Here is a 1,634-nt window from a genome sequence, read left to right on the forward strand (position 1 = left end):
TAGTACTCCATCACATATAAACCACAGTTTATCTATTTATCTATTTAGGGGCACTTGGGCTGACTCCGATTTGTCATTACATATAAGGCTGTTACGTACATTTGTGTGCAAATCTTTCTAGGACTTATACATTCATTTCTCTTGGCTACATACTTAGGAATGGAATGGCTGGATCACACAGTTATCTAATAGTATCTTGGTATGGATTCTGAGCCTTTTTAAAAAACTTCATTGTTGAAAGGGTTGGATTTTATCAAATCAGCTCTTTGTACGAGGGTCTTGCAGCAGCAAGGAGGGTGGGGATAGGGTTCCAGGTAACCTTCCGGAGCTTCAGTCTAAGGACTCCCTGGCCTGTTGCAATAGCCTAGAACAACTTCCTGCAGATGCAGCAGCTCTTTGTCGCTACCCCTCCTCCACCTCTCCAAACCCATGGAGTTTTGTGGGGCTTTTAATTTAACCCTGCATGCCCCCAGTTTCTTCATGGCCACTGCATCAAGTGACACTGTGCCTGCCTTCCAGGGTGAGCCCCTCAGACCCAGAAGGCTTATTTAGAAAGCGCTTTCTGAGATTGCCACCTCTGGGCCATGCTGGGCGATGTCTGTGCTTTCTCTTTCCATCTTGCCAGCACTTGTGCCTGTTCAGTCTACAATTCCCACTTGAGATTGGGAGGAGGTTCTTTTCCAGCTGAGGTATCCAAGATTGCCTCACACAGGGCCACTGCTGGCCTGGCAATACTCTGCCTGTGCTGGGGCTCTGTCCCACACTCTCTCTTGTTCTCCACACAGGACTCAGGGTGGTGTGCATGTGCACAAGGATGGGCTGACAGTCACTTCTCCGGTCCTGATGTGGGTTCAGGTAAGTCCAGGGATTCCTTCCATCTTCTGTTCCCAGCCTGTCTCATCTGCAGACTTGGTGATTTTCTAGGAAGCTCATAGGTGGCAGCTCCTGAGAGTATCTGTTGAGACCAGGTTTTCACAGGGACATGGAGTCTGCATGGTTCCTGGGGCCAGGCTCAGCCTCAGCTGGTGTCAATACTTCGGGGCTGAGAGGACTCACAAAGGGCTTACTTCCAGGTACCGGAACCACAGCAGCTGGCAAGTCATACTTAAAATACCACAGAGCGAACTTTCTCAAACACTCTGCAGTCAAGCTCTATGGCCTCCATTGTATCCTGAGATCCAAACACAGCCCTTGGGGTCTTAGTGTTCAGCCCTGCAGACCCCTCAGCCCCAGGGTAGGGGCACGAAGAATGGTGACTTATGCCCCATTCCAGGCTCAGATCAGCCCCAAGCAAGGCCTGCCTGCTCAGGACCAACAAGAGAAGAAGATGCCTGTGGCCAGATCTGGTGGCCACTAGGGCCCCAGGACTGGGTATGTGGACTGCACAGACAGACATGATAGGGCTGCAGCTGCCTTGATTGCCCCAGGGGCCCAAGTCCCTGAAACTGGAGGCCAGCCAAAAGCAGCACTTAGTATGTCTGCCAAAAATTTTTTTCAGTCCTCCAATTCCTGTTTAACCAATTCCCTGTACTAAATTCTTTCTGTTAAAAATAACTAGTATGATTTCTTTTATATCAGCCTGACCCTGATTTAGACACTGGAGGATTGTGTAAAGGATGAATTTTTTTTTTTTT

At 49.0% G+C, this 1,634-nt stretch overlaps 1 protein-coding gene across 1 annotated transcript in view; it reads left to right on the plus strand.

Moving 5' to 3' along the window:
- The window catches only part of XYLB (xylulokinase homolog (H. influenzae)), a 60,851-nt gene that overhangs the window by 8,631 nt on the left and 50,586 nt on the right, over positions 1-1,634 (plus strand). The window contains exon 3 of the mRNA XM_008567162.1: positions 786-855. Within this exon, the coding sequence (XP_008565384.1) occupies positions 786-855 (70 nt within the window). The remainder of the gene's footprint in view (positions 1-785; positions 856-1,634) is intronic.

Source organism: Galeopterus variegatus, unplaced genomic scaffold, assembly GCF_000696425.1.
Source record: "Galeopterus variegatus unplaced genomic scaffold, G_variegatus-3.0.2 Scaffold300, whole genome shotgun sequence".
Taxonomy (NCBI): domain Eukaryota; kingdom Metazoa; phylum Chordata; class Mammalia; order Dermoptera; family Cynocephalidae; genus Galeopterus; species Galeopterus variegatus.